This window comes from Triticum urartu, chromosome 7A (assembly GCF_056163025.1).
Source record: "Triticum urartu cultivar PI428250 chromosome 7A, HENAU_Tu73, whole genome shotgun sequence".
In the NCBI taxonomy this organism is placed as follows: Eukaryota; Viridiplantae; Streptophyta; class Magnoliopsida; order Poales; family Poaceae; genus Triticum; species Triticum urartu.
This window is the reverse complement of record NC_141879.1, coordinates 629669183-629683201: the sequence shown is the minus strand read 5'-3', so window position 1 is coordinate 629683201 and position 14019 is coordinate 629669183. Positions and strand designations below refer to the sequence as shown.

The following is a 14019-nucleotide window of genomic DNA, read 5'->3' as shown; positions in this document are numbered from 1 at the left end:
AAGAAACTTGTTCCTATGGTAGTGGAAAGAAACTTGTTCCTATGGTTGGAAGGTGAGGAAGTGTTTGCAGCCCTGCACTATACAGCACTACTATATGATCATCACTGCAAACGTCTGGTCCTATTTTCTACAGTATCCAGAGACAGTGATCTCAGAATCTCACGCTGGATCAAATCTTCCTGAGAACATGCGAGGCAAACCAACACTGATACTTGGCCAGCACATTCAGCTCGAGAATCATCAAGCTGTCAAAAAATGGAAAGGAAAAAAAAACTTGAAAATCATCAAACTTCAACTTGGCAAGCAGCACACACTTACAAAAACACGTCAAGATTTCGAAACAAGCGTTGTCCCAGATTGCAAAGTTCCTGGTGCTTCATGCTGCTTAAGGTGTGTTTAACTTTCAATGGAGGGGAATGGGGAGTTAACAAAACATAACGGTTATACAGTGCATAAGGTTCCAGTGAGAAACTGGTGCAAGGGTTAGCTAGTTATATCTAACAGTAGATGATGGCAGCTCCCCTTATCTTTTTGTCACTCCAAAAGAAGAAGAAACTCCCCTTATCTTTCCATTCACAAAAGAAGATCTCCGTTGCTCCCAACGGCGCTCAAGTTCCACGCAGAGACTACGTCTACGGCGCCATGGGCGGCCTCTTGCTGTAGATGGCCTCGGAGAAGGTGTCGCTTAGCTGGCCGGCGAGGCTCGCAGGGTCGTCGATGAAGGCGTCCACAAACACGCTGACCACCCTCTTCTCGTGCCGGGTCGCCCGCAGGCTCAGCCACGTCAGGAACTTCACCCTGAAGCCGGCCTCGACGTAGCCCTCGCACTCCAGCCACCTGATCACCTTGACACAGTACACATAGGCGTCCGTGTCCGTGCGCGCCGCGTCCTCGGGTTTTCCTGGCTCTGGCACAGGTTTCACAGGGCAAGGTTGAGGAACACGGCCGTCGTTCTTTGGCTTGCTCCCATTCCCTGCTACAGGAACCGGCGAACCCGGCGCGTTCTCCGGTGAGACCCCCTGCTCGCGACGCTGCGGCAAGTTCGACGGCTTCCGAAGAGGAGGCGCTTGAGCAGATGTGTGGGGCTCTGAAGGTCCATCATCATTGTATCCACCGCCCTCGGATTTCCCAGCAGGGGTTCCTTTGCATGACAGACTCCCAGGGTCCTCCGTTTCAGCCTTCGAACTGTCATCTTGAGGAATATGGTCATCGGACTTTGCTTGAACTGACCTTGCAGAAACCCCCTTGCGGTTCTCAGTCCCTTCCTGCGTGACGCATGGCGGTGAGCCGTGGTGTTCGGGTGGAGCAACCGACTCGCTTCCAGTGTGCTCCTGCGATGCAATCCCTGAGCAGATCGTCGCCAGGTTTTGCTTCAGAGCTTCCCGGCTGCACACCATCAACTCTGACGGCCTCTTTGGCAAAGCTGCTTCAGCAGCTGAACTGGGTTCCTCTTCGTCGTCGTCGTCGTCTAGAGCTGATGGTGAACCCCTAGGAGCTTCCTCCAGCTTGTCGACTTCAGTTCCCCCAGCAACACCTGTTTGAAGATCTCGCGAGTCACCGGCGGCTTCATTGCGGCGATGAGGTGCCTTTTCAAGACTTGTCCAGTATTCAACGTCGCTCTCCGGCGACCTGCTGAGATCGGTAGAAGTGCTACTGTCATTGTACGATTCCACGTCTTCAGAAGAAGGATTTGACAGACCACTGCTGTTTGTCTTCGCGCTTGTGTTATTCAGATCTTTTCCAGCATCCCCTGGCATCGAATCTTTTGCATCCATTTCCTTGGGGCAGTTAATGGTATTTGTCCTGACTTCCCACGACCCAATCTCCTTTGAGTTGGTGAATGCAACAACCTTGATGACATAGCACGTACATGGAGCAAGTCCTCTGACCACTAGCATTGTCGATGGCGTCGGTACTATGCCTGTTGGGTTTGAGGGATAATGTTCCTCGCTGGCCTTCCGGTGCCACAGGTTAAAGCCAGTTAAACCTTGAGAGAGCATGGGGCATGCATCCAGGTCAAAAACTACAGTGACAGATTCATGGGATATATCCACAAGCTTTATGAAGTTGGATGGTACCACAGAAGAACCTGAATTACAAGTGATATGTGCATAAGCATTCATTTCAATTACAGGCATACATGCATGAGGGAAAAAAAGGAAGCATGGAACTTACTCCGGGTTTGTGACTCAGCTGTTAATGCACCAGATAACATAGATTCCAGAGTCTCTATGGCGCAGCTGCAAAGCTTCTGAACTTCAGCACCTACAACAAGACGACCAACAATTCCCCGGCCCTTATCTTCAAGGCCAGTAATCGGACCAAGCTCGCCCTCCAGCTTCTTCAATGCTGTATCCACAAACTCATGGAGGACCAAGTACTTCTTAGTGGATGCGAGGAGCTTATGACAAAGAGATATCCGATGGCACAACACATCAGACCTCCGAGCATCTTTTGCTATCAATAGTTGTTTCTTCCAGCACCTGAGAAAATGAAATTACATGGTCATCCTTAATAACTATACTTGCTTGCATTCTCTCTAATATACAGATTAGGTCTTCCGGTTGATAGGACCATTTCCCACTGGAAAAAACAAATCAAATTCCTGAAAACGCTTTATCATTCAGATGTTTACAGATAAAATGCTGAGAAAATAACTCATCCCCGACCAACTTTGTTATTCAACCATGCCAAGTACTACTGTTTCTTTCCGTCCATTTTGACATTATCTTTATGGAAGCATACATAGCAAGGGTATCCTGACTATTATTCACAAACAGAGAGGTATAAGGAAGACACTCTAGCACCCCAAGTAAAATTATGAATCAGGGTGGGGTGATTACGAACAAGTACGGCCTGATGGGAGCTTACGAACAAGTATAAATCACAAGGTGAAAATATAAACCACGCTGTTAAAAAAATGAAGTTACTGTGGGTGCATAGTAAGAATTTGGCCCCACTCTTTTTATTTCACTTAATTACCATAACTAAAAAGCCTAACATATAAATGAGAAATAATCTTATAGTAGCAGAAACAAATAGTTATCTTAACCACTGTACTGAATCTAGACAGCTCAGATCGACAACTAAAGAGACATTATTGCGACACTCGCGTACCAACTCTACACAACATATATGTTACACTGGTTATTTATATGGTAAATTTTAGGCTAAAAGCTGACCCATTCTGAATTTGTCAATCATTGTGAGATTTGCGAGGACAAAAATGATGCGATAAGGCAGCTAACAAGTAAGACTGGGAGCCCAAGTACTGAAACAGATATGTCTGACTAATTCTAACATTAGAATACAAACATATAACTGGAAAGTGTTTCAGAGAAATACCCAAGTAAATCATTTTGTTTCCCGCAGTGGATGCAGTGATAAGAACCATCAAGTTTCTTTGACTGTCCACTCTGCAGAATTCCGGATCTTTCATCCCCGAGTGCACATTCCAAGTGGCATGACAAACCACATGACTCTCCCTGCAAGGGTTGGTCTGAATTGCAGGACAGCCAGAGGCTAGGATCCTTATTGTCGTCATACTTAAAACAGATGCAGCATGAGCAACGTCTGCAAAATTTATCCGCTGGATTAAGACTAGCCCTGCAAGCTGAATTTTGGCATGCACTGTTTGTTGGTGCACTTACACCAGCTGTTACTGGAGTGCTGGCAATAACTGGAAGCAGTGTAGCATCATTCTTTCTCAGTTTTTTGTGAGAGAACTGGAGAGTGCTTGAGTTTTGCTCAGGGTCTGACTTGGATACACGTTTACCACGGCCAGAAGGCTCCCCGTTCACAGCTTGGAAGAGATACTTTAGCATTATTTTCTTTGATACCCCTTCATATTTTTTTTCTCTACATAACACAGAGAAGAGAATCTGCTTGATATCATGGCTTGTCCATTCATGTAGCAATCCAAGTGCAATATGCGGACACTTCGATAATTGAAGGACAAGTTCTCTCTTTGCATCGACACTCAGCAAGCGGCATCTATCTGGATCAGCAATACATCCTGGAGAACCAAAATGTTACAGTTTCTGACAAAAAAATTCGGAATATTCTCAAAGTATTGGCAGACTGGTAACCAACAATATGTTGTTATCCAACATATAGTGGAGGAAATAAACAGTAGGAGTATCGCAGATCTCTTCAAGAACATAATAGTTGGTTGCCTTAAGTTAAAGGTACACTAAATACATATAAGCTTGCGGGCTAGACATAATGTCTTATACTAAAAGGAGAACATGTTATATGAAGCAGAATCAGTAATGTGCAATGCGTCTTTAGTATACATTATTCTTCTAAAGAAGACGTTATGAAGTAAAAGGAAACATGGTCCAAAAATGATTTATTTATGTATCTTCAGTGATAATGTGCATTATCCTGAGTTTAATCATGTATGCAGGCATAAAAAATATGTGATGTGCACTACTCACTGGATGTGGCCAATGAGATCATGTCCTTGCCGAGCAATTTACACTAACTGAGAAGGAATGGATAGCATTTCTCCCCAAATGCTGATGAAAATCAATAATAATCATGTAATTGCAATAAGATCACATTATAACACGAATCATGTGCTGGGTAACTCCAATATCCATTCAACGGTCAGCAAATTCTGCCTGACACAACTTCTAATGCAGCAAAGAAACCCGGCACGCAACCGACCAACCTTACCCCTTCTCAAATGGGTTATGGACAGTAAAAATCATATATGCATTTCTGAATCCTGACAAGTAAATGCGCAAATGACATATACCAAAAGCAGAGAAAACACAATGCGGGAACGATAACCGCACGCACACGAACAGAGCATCGAGAAATGAGCAAACCTTTCTCGTTTCTTGCCCATCAATTTCATCAAGGTGACGATACTACAGTACTAGTGTACTACACTGACAGACTACCCACAGACGAGCCCTAGTTTGCGACCGGGCGGCGAAATTCTACACGCACATTGCAGGAATCGCAACCATGGCGATTCGCACGGCCTCAAATCCGCGACCGGACCGGGCAGAAACGGGCAGACGCGGGCGAGAATCGGCGCGATTTCGGCTTCTCGAGGACAAGCCCTAGCTCGCAGCCGACCCAGGGGGCAGGGGCCAATCCCCCCTCCCAAAAGAGCATGCAGAACAGGATCGTCGCCGATCGCGTCGGGAATCGGCCGCCTGACGAGCCCGCCGGCGGATTGCGGGCACCTCCATAGAGCTTGGCCAGGAAAAAAAAACATCCCAGGAAAAAAGTAGGCGGAAATGTAGAGGGGGGGGAAGCGGGGGGGTCGCGGGGTCGGCGCTGACCGGAGTAGAGGGAGGAGGCCATGGCGTGGAGCCGCGGATCGTGGAGGGGGACGGGGGCGGAGGAGAGGAGAGGAGAGGAGTGGTCTCGCTTCTCCGGCTCTCGCTCTCACTCTCACTCACATGGCGGGTCTGTCTGCCTGCCACTTCTCCGGCGCCTCTTCACTTCGGCACACGACACGACAGAAACCCCACAAACCTCCGAATGCGTCGGGGTTGGCAAACCAATGGCAAAGGGTGCTTTTGGCACACATTCATCGTGTGGTCCTTTTTAGCTGTAACACCCCTGATGTTATCTCGTATTTACAGACTATGTTGCATTTGATACTTTTTTTTGCGAATAATGTTGCATTTCGTACTATGGTGGATCATTCCGGCAATCAAGTTTTAGTGCGGGTATGATGATGAGCTATGATCCATGTTGTTACTTTTGAATGTTCTATATACTCCTTGTTGTGCTTTTGGTTGAATTTTTCTTGCGCAAATGTGGTTTGAGTTTGGACAAGATGTTTTTGAAGTTAATTAGAAATGAGGTCTTATGTGTGCAAAAGGTGGGAGAAATAGCAAAGAATATTTTCAAAATACTCCCTCCTTCCATCTATATAGGGACTAATGCGTTTTTTAAGACCGTCTTTGACTATTGACAAGATTAATAGTACATGACATGCACAATGTGAAAAATATATCATTGAAAGCTCCTTTCACACACGAATTTAACGGTGTGCTTTGTGTATGTTGCATGTCATGTATTATTTCTCTAATATTTGGTCAAAGTTAGCCTCGAAAAACACATTAGACCCTATATAGATGGAAGGGGGGAGTAGCTTGCAAAGAAAAAATTGGGTGTTACATTTAGGCATTGCACTAGTTACAGGCCTCCCAATACCTAAAGATTATTGGAGTTCAGTCGCGGGGGGTTGAGTTCTGGAGGGTTAAGATTAAGGGCAGGTGAGAGATTCTATAAGTAGGCAACAACCAAGGGGTCATTATCGATCCCTGGTGTCGTGTCAGACCATCGCGGCATCGATAGATTAGTAGGATGATTTTAAAGTAAAATACAACTGCGCACGACAGAAACTCCCATCTCAACAAACCCATCGAATGCGCGTCGGAGTTCACAAACCCCCATGACGAGGGTCTTTTTAGTACACATTCATTGAAGGGCATTTTTGGAAAACATTCATTCAAGGGTGTATTTAGCAAGCATTCATCAAGGATCCATTTAGTTATAAGACCCTTGGTGTTCTTGTGTATTCATAGACTAAGGTTGCGTATGATACTGTGATGGATCGGCATATTAATCAAGTTTCCATGCAGTGTGATGGTGAACTACATTATATATTATTGCCTTTCGGATTTCTATGTTGTTGCTTTGGGTTGGATTTCTTGCGCAAATGTGGTCTCAATTTGAATCAATGAAATTTAAAATTATGCATTTAAATGTTGTTGAGATGAGTGTAGTGGAAATGTTGAGATTTGAATGAATATAATATTAAAATGAATTATAAAATAGAAAATAATATATTGGAAGTTAAATTCAGACTAGCTATAATGGGTAGTAACGTCGAAAGTGCTCTTCTGAGCACGAGCACAGGTGTGCTCGTTATCTGACTCATCCTTTCCCTCCGAGATCCTCACCTGTCAGCGTAGAGGCACAGGTATATATTACGTATTCCATAGTTATTCTGCGCATGTGGCCCACACGTGTGCAGGGACGTCGTTTGCCTGACTTACCCGGCTCAGACGGCCGCGCACGATTTGAGCCGTCCCGTGCAAGATTCTGATCCACCGGCGTGTGTCAAAGCCGGCGTCCCCTTCCTCTGTCCCCTCCTTTCTCGACGGCCATACACGCTCCACCGCCCTCTTGCCCTCCATGCCGGAAATCTCCCCAAACCACATGACTACACCATCCTCTCGGCCATGTGAGGCTGGATTCGGTTGCCAAGTTTCTAGTCCTCCTTATTATAGATCCACCAAATATTAATCTCCTTCTCCATTCATCCACTTTCAGGCTCGTCTGTACAGATTCATGAGTTCAAATGAGACATACCCGGCGTTGCTGAACCACGTTGCTGGCATCCAGTAGTACGAACGGGCCATGGATGCACAACCAGCCTCTCATCCGCATCACAGATTCGGGCGGGAGCCAGCATTTGAGGGTGTCGGGCTCTCCGGAGAATAGGTTATGCATGTGTGTTCTCAGAACCAGATCCGGCACGGACGCCCACCATGGTCACCTTCATGTTGTTCCTCTGACAGTCGGTGCATTGCCCAGCTTCTAGCAGAGAGACCCACCATGGAGGATTAACCGAACAAGCCTACGCAGTATCCATGCCATATGTTTTTTAGGGGTTCCATGCCATATGTAGGCATTACTTCATTTGTCTAGTGGTTTCCTAATAGTATTTGCTTACGAAATCCAGAATTGGCAATTCTCGGCCATGTACCACAGACCAATCTTGTAGTCATACCAGTTCTACTCCAGAAATATATTTTACCACATTAACTCTTTACCTATACATCTTTTGACCCAGACATTATGCAGTCCCTACTTGTTACCTAATCTCATTATCATCATTTTTCACCCCCTCATGTTTCATACCTGAATGTTTTGACAAGTTCACTCCGGTATTTGCAGTACTGGTTTTGTCAAGAATGCAAAGCATGTATACTCAAAATTCTAACCACGTAAATGTTGGGGAACGTAGTAATTTCAAAAAAAATCCTACGCACACGCAAGATCATGGTGATGCATAGCAACGAGAGGGGAGAGTGTGATCTACGTACCCTTGTAGACCGACAGCGGAAGCGTTAGCACAACGCGGTTGATGTAGTCGTACGTCTTCACGGCCCAACCGATCAAGCACCGAAACTACGACACCTCCGAGTTTTAGCACACGTTCAGCTCGATGGCGATCCCCAGACTCCGATCCAGCAAAGTGTCGGGGAAGAGTTCCGTCAGCACGACGGCGTGGTGACGATCTTGATGCACTACCGTCGCAGGGCTTCGCCTAAGCACCGCTACAATATTATCGAGGACTATGGTGGAAGGGGGCACCGCACACGACTAAGAATATGATCACGTGGATCAACTTGTGTGTCAAGGGGTGCCCCCTGCCCCCGTATATAAAGGATCAAGGGGAGGAGGCCGGCCGGCCCTCTATGGCGCGCCAAGGAGGAGTCCTCCTCCTAGTAGGAGTAGGACTCCTACTAGGAGGGGGAAAGAAGTGGGGAGGGAGAGGGAAAGGGGGGCGCCGCCCCCCTCTCCTAGTCCAATTCGGACCAGGGGGGAGGAGGCGCGCGGCCCACCCTGGCTACCCTTCTCTCTCTCCACCAAGGCCCATATGGCCCATTACTTCTCCCGGTAGGGTTCCGGTAACCCTCCGGCTCTCCGGTTTTCTCCGAAATCACCCGGAACACTTCCGGTGTCCGAATATAGCCGTCCAATATATCAATCTTTATGTCTCGACCATTTCGAGACTCCTCGTTATGTCCGTGATCACATCCGGGACTCCGAACTAACTTCGGTACATCAAAACTCATAAACTCATAATATAACTGTCATCGAAACCTTAAGCGTGCGCCTACGGGTTCGAGAACAATGTAGACATGACCGAGACACGTCTCCGGTCAATAACCAATAGTGGAACCTGGATGCTCATATTGGCTCCTACATATTCTACGAAGATCTTTATCGGTCAGACCGCATAACAACATACGTTGTTCCCTTTGTCATTGGTATTTTACTTGCCCGAGATTCGATCGTCGGTATCTCAATACCTAGTTCAATCTCGTTACCGGCAAGTCTCTTTACTCATTTCGTAATACATCATCTCACAACTAACTCATTAGTTGCAATGCTTGCAAGGCTTATGTGATGTGCATTACCGAGAGGGCCCAGAGATACCTCTCCGACAATCGGAGTGACAAATCCTAATCTCGAAATACGCCAACCCAACATGTACCTTTGGAGACACCTGTAGAGCTCCTTTATAATCACCCAGTTACGTTGTGACGTTTGGTAGCACACAAAGTGTTCCTCCTGTTGGGGAACGTAGTAATTTCAAAATTTTCCTACGCACACGCAAGATCATGGTGATGCATAGCAACGAGAGGGGAGAGTGTTGTCTACGTACCCTCGTAGACCGAAGCGGAAGCATTGACGCAACGTAGAGGAAGTAGTCGTACGTCTTCCCGGTCCAACCGATCCAAGCACCGTTACTCCGGCACCTCTGAGTTCTTGGCACACGTTCAGCTCGATGACGCTCCCCGGGCTCCGATCCAGCAAAGCTTCGGGGAGGAGTTCCGTCAGCACGACGGCGTGGTGACGATCTTGATGTTCAACCGTCGCAGGGCTTCGCCTAAGCACCGTTACAATATGACCGAGGTGGAATATGGTGGAGGGGGGCACCGCACACGGCTAAGGAACGATCATGAAGATCAACTTGTGTGTCCTAGGGTGCCCCCTACCCCCGTATATAAAGGAGCCAAGGGGAGGGGGCGGCCGGCCAAGGAGGGCGCGCCAAGGGGGAGTCCTACTCCCACCGGGAGTAGGACTCCCTTCTTTCCTAGTTGGAGAAGGAGAAGTGGGAAAGAGGAGGAAGAGGGAAAGGAAAGGGGGGCGCCACCCCCCTCTCCTTGTCCTATTCGGACTAGGGAGGGGAGGGGCGCGCGACCACCTCTTGCCTCCTTTCCTCTTCTCCCTTAGGGCCCATGTAGGCCCAATAACCCCCGGGGGGGTTCCGGTAACCCCCCGGTACTCCGGTAAAATCTCGATTTCACCCGGAACGATTCCGATATCCAAATATAGGCTTCCAATATATCGATCTTTATGTCTCGACCATTTCGAGACTCCTCGTCATGTCCATGATCACATCCGGGACTCCGAACAACCTTCGGTACATCAAAATACATAAACTCATAATGAAATTGTCATCGTAACATTAAGCGTGCGGACCCTACGGTTCGAGAACAATGTAGACATGACCGAGACACGTCTTCGGTCAATAACCAATAGCGGAACCTGGATGCTCATATTGGTTCCTACATATTCTACGAAGATCTTTATCGGTCAGACCGCATAACAACATACGTTGTTCCCTTTGTCATCGGTATGTTACTTGCCCGAGATTCGATCGTCGGTATCTCAATACCTAGTTCAATCTCGTTACCGGCAAGTCTCTTTACTCGTTCCGTAATACATCATCTCACAACTAACTCATTAGTTGCAATGCTTGCAAGGCTTATGTGATGTGCATTACCGAGAGGGCCCAGAGATACCTCTCCGACAATCGGAGTGACAAATCCTAATCTCGAAATACGCCAACCCAACATGTACCTTTGGAGACACCTGTAGAGCACCTTTATAATCACCCTGTTACGTTGTGACGTTTGGTAGCACACAAAGTGTTCCTCCGGCAAACGGGAGTTGCATAATCTCATAGTCATAGGAACATGTATAAGTCATGAAGAAAGCAATAGCAACATACTAAACGATCGGGTGCTAAGCTAATGGAATGGGTCATGTCAATCAGATCATTCACCTAATGATGTGATCCCGTTAATTAAATAACAACTCTTTGTCCATGGTTAGGAAACATAACCATCTTTGATTAACGAGCTAGTCAAGTAGAGGCATACTAGTGACACTCTGTTTGTCTATGTATTCACACATGTATTATGTTTCCGGTTAATACAATTCTAGCATGAATAATAAACATTTATCATGATATAAGGAAATAAATAATAACTTTATTATTGCCTCTAGGGCATATTTCCTTCAGTCTCCCACTTGCACTAGAGTAAATAATCTAGATTACACAGTAATGATTCTAACACCCATGGAGCCTTGGTGCTGATCATGTTTTGCTCGTGGAAGAGGCTTAGTCAACGGGTCTGCTACATTCAGATCCGTATGTATCTTGCAAATCTCTATGTCTCCCACCTGGACTAGATCCCGGATGGAATTGAAGCTTCTCTTGATGTGCTTGGTTCTCTTGTGAAATCTGGATTCCTTTGCCAAGGCTTGCACCAGTATTGTCACAAAAGATTTTCATTGGACCCGATGTACTAGGTATGACACCTAGATCGGATATGAACTCCTTCATCCAGACTCCTTCATTTGCTGCTTCCGAAGCAGATATGTATTCAGCTTCACACGTAGATCCCGCCACGACGCTTTGTTTAGAACTGCACCAACTGACAGCTCCACCGTTTAATGTAAACACGTATCCGGTTTGTGATTTAGAATCGTCCGGATCAGTGTCAAAGCTTGCATCAACGTAACCATTTACGATGAGCTCTTTGTCACCTCCATAAACGAGAAACATATCCTTAGTCCTTTTCAGGTATTTCAGGATGTTCTTGACTGCTGTCCAGTGATCCACTCCTGGATTACTTTGGTACCTCCCTGCTAGACTTATAGCAAGGCACACATCAGGTCTGGTACACAGCATTGCATACATGATAGAGCCTATGGCTGAAGCATAGGGAACATCTTTCATTTTCTCTCTATCTTCTGCAGTGGTCGGGCATTGAGTCTTACTCAACTTCACACCTTGTAACACAGGCAAGAACCCTTTCTTTGCTTGATCCATTTTGAACTTCTTCAAAACTTTGTCAAGGTATGTGCTTTGTGAAAGTCCAATTAAGCGTCTTGATCTATCTCTATAGATCTTAATGCCTAATATGTAAGCAGCTTCACCGAGGTCTTTCATTGAAAAACTCTTATTCAAGTATCCCTTTATGCTATCCAGAAATTATATATCATTTCCAATTAGTAATATGTCATCCACATATAATATCAGAAATGCTACAGAGCTCCCACTCACTTTCTTGTAAATACAGGCTTCTCCAAAAGTCTGTATAAAACCAAATGCTTTGATCACACTATCAAAGCATTTATTCCAACTCCGAGAGGCTTGCACCAGTCCATAAATAGATCGCTGGAGCTTGCACACTTTGTTAGTTCCCTTTGGATCGACAAAACCTTCTGGTTGCATCATATACAACTCTTCTTACAGAAATCCATTCAGGAATGCAGTTTTGACATCCATCTGCCAAATTTCATAATCAAAAAATGCGGCAATTGCTAACATGATTCGGACAGACTTAAGCATCGCTACGGGTGAGAAGGTCTCATCGTAGTCAATCCCTTGAACTTGTCGAAAACCTTTTGCGACAAGTCGAGCTTTGTAGACAGTAACATTACTGTCAGCGTCAGTCTTCTTCTTAAAGATCCATTTATTCTCAATTGCTTGCCGATCATTGGGCAAGTCAACCTAAGTCCATACTTTGTTCTCATACATGGATCCCATCTCAGATTTCATGGCTTCAAGCCATTTTGCTGAATCTGGGTTCACCATCGCTTCTCCATAGTTCGTAGGTTCATCATGATCTAGTAGCATGACTTCCAGAACAGGATTACCGTACCACTCTGGTGCGGATCTTACTCTGGTTGATCTACGAGGTTCAGTAGTATCTTGTTCTGAAGCTTCATGATCATCATCATTAGCTTCCTCACTAATTGGTGTAGGTGTCACAGAAACTGGTTTCTGTGATGTACTACTTTCCAATAAGGGAGCAGGTACAGTTACCTCATCAAGTTCTACTTTCCTCCCACTCACTTCTTTCGAGAGAAACTCCTTCTCTAGAAAGTTTCCGAATTTAGCAACAAAAGTGTTGCCTTCGGATCTGTGATAGAAGGTGTATCCAATACTTTCCTTTGGATATCCTATGAAGACACATTTCTCCGATTTGGGTTCGGGCTTATCAGGTTGAAGCTTTTTCACATAAGCATCGCAACCCCAAACTTTCAGAAACGACAACTTTGGTTTCTTGCCAAACCATAGTTCATAAGGCATCGTCTCAACGGATTTTGATGGTGCCCTATTTAACGCGAATGCGGCCGTCTCTAGAGCATAACCCCAAAACGATAGCGGTAAATCAGTAAGAGACATCATAGATCGCACCATATCTAGTAAAGTACGATTAGTACGTTCGGACACACCATTACGCTGTGGTGTTCCGGGTGGCGTGAGTTGCGAAACTATTCCGCATTGTTTCAAATGTACACCAAACTCGTAACTCAAATATTCTCCTCCACGATCAGATCGCAGGAATTTTATTTTCTTGTTACGATGATTTTCAACTTCACTCTGAAATTCTTTGAACTTTTCAAATGTTCCAGACTTATGTTTCATTAAGTAGATATACCCATATCTGCTTAAGTCATCTGTGAAGGTGAGAAAATAACGATATCCGCCACGAGCCTCAACATTCATCGGACCACATACATCTGTATGTATGATTTCCAACAAATATGTTGCTCTCTCCATAGTACCGGAGAATGGTATTTTTGTCATCTTACCCATAAGGCACGGTTCGCAAGTACCAAGTGATTCATAATCAAGTGGTTCCAAAAGCCCATCAGTATGGAGTTTCTTCATGCGCTTTGCACCGATATGACCCAAACGGCAGTGCCACAAATAAGTTGCACTATCATTATCAACTCTGCATCTTTTTGCTTCAACATTATGAATATGTGTGTCACTACTATCGAGATTTAATAAGAATAGACCACTCTTTAAGGGTGCATGACCATAAACGATATTACTCATATAAATAGAACAACCATTATTCTCTGATTTAAATGAATAACCGTCTCGCATCAAACAAGATCCAGATATAATGTTCATGCTTAACGCTGGCACCAAATAACAAT

At 45.5% G+C, this 14019-nt stretch overlaps 1 protein-coding gene across 1 annotated transcript; it reads right to left on the bottom strand.

Annotated features, from left to right (window-relative positions):
* Positions 1–274: 274 nt before the first annotated feature.
* LOC125523725 (VIN3-like protein 2) lies at positions 275–5505 on the bottom strand. The gene is made up of 4 exons (XM_048688789.2): positions 5301–5505; positions 3346–4015; positions 2176–2483; positions 275–2089 (listed from the first exon to the last, which is right to left on the bottom strand). The coding sequence occupies exons 1-4, from the start codon at positions 5320–5322 to the stop codon at positions 633–635; spliced, it is 2457 nt and encodes an 818-aa protein (XP_048544746.1). The 5' UTR covers positions 5323–5505; the 3' UTR covers positions 275–632.
* Positions 5506–14019: the final 8514 nt, after the last annotated feature.

What these genes read in the sequence shown, in the direction of transcription:
- LOC125523725 (XM_048688789.2), bottom strand. Translation starts at nt 5,322, where the DNA reads ATGGCCTCCTCCCTCTACTCCG. An exon ending in GGCCTCCTCCCTCTACTCCG is followed by an intron (nt 4,016 to 5,300) that starts GTCAGCGCCGAC and finishes TTGGTTCTCCAG; the next exon opens with GATGTATTGCTGATCCAGAT. An exon ending in AAACAAAATGATTTACTTGG is followed by an intron (nt 2,484 to 3,345) that starts GTATTTCTCTGA and finishes TCATTTTCTCAG; the next exon opens with GTGCTGGAAGAAACAACTAT.